The 404-nt window shown below is 51.0% G+C and overlaps 1 protein-coding gene across 1 annotated transcript in view; it reads right to left on the reverse strand.

Annotated features, from left to right (window-relative positions):
* Positions 1-404, reverse strand: part of LOC119587718 (UDP-glycosyltransferase UGT5-like) — a gene marked incomplete at its 5' end in the record, with an annotated part of 8345 nt that overhangs the window by 2743 nt on the left and 5198 nt on the right. The window contains 1 exon segment of the mRNA XM_037936401.1: positions 109-339. Within this exon segment, the coding sequence (XP_037792329.1) occupies positions 109-339 (231 nt within the window).

Raw genomic sequence — 404 nt, forward strand, 5'->3', positions numbered from 1 at the left:
CAGATGATGCTTGCATTCCAAATATTCCCAAAGACCTCGACATCCACACACACCGCACTGCACCCCAAAAAAAAATCAACAACAACATCGAGTGGGAAAAACACCCACCTCTTGCTGAATCCTCGGCAGTATCACATAATAACGTATAAATCCACTGCAGAGGTGAACAGCCAAGTTGAGGATGCGATGAAGGAAACCCAAGGGCTGAGGGAACTCCACGGGGATAGCAGTCACGTAGGCAGGGTTGAGGACGTTGCCGAGGAGAGAACTCTGCGTGTGATCCATTCCGGAGGCGGAGATGGATATGTAGGGCAAGTCCTGCGCGAAGGGATACACCATCTGGAACGGGAGGCCAAGGATAAAAGGGGTTTGGTCTGTCGCTTGGTAGGACTTGCGGTTATTGT

Source organism: Penaeus monodon, chromosome 23 (genome assembly GCF_015228065.2).
Source record: "Penaeus monodon isolate SGIC_2016 chromosome 23, NSTDA_Pmon_1, whole genome shotgun sequence".
Taxonomy (NCBI): Eukaryota; Metazoa; Arthropoda; class Malacostraca; order Decapoda; family Penaeidae; genus Penaeus; species Penaeus monodon.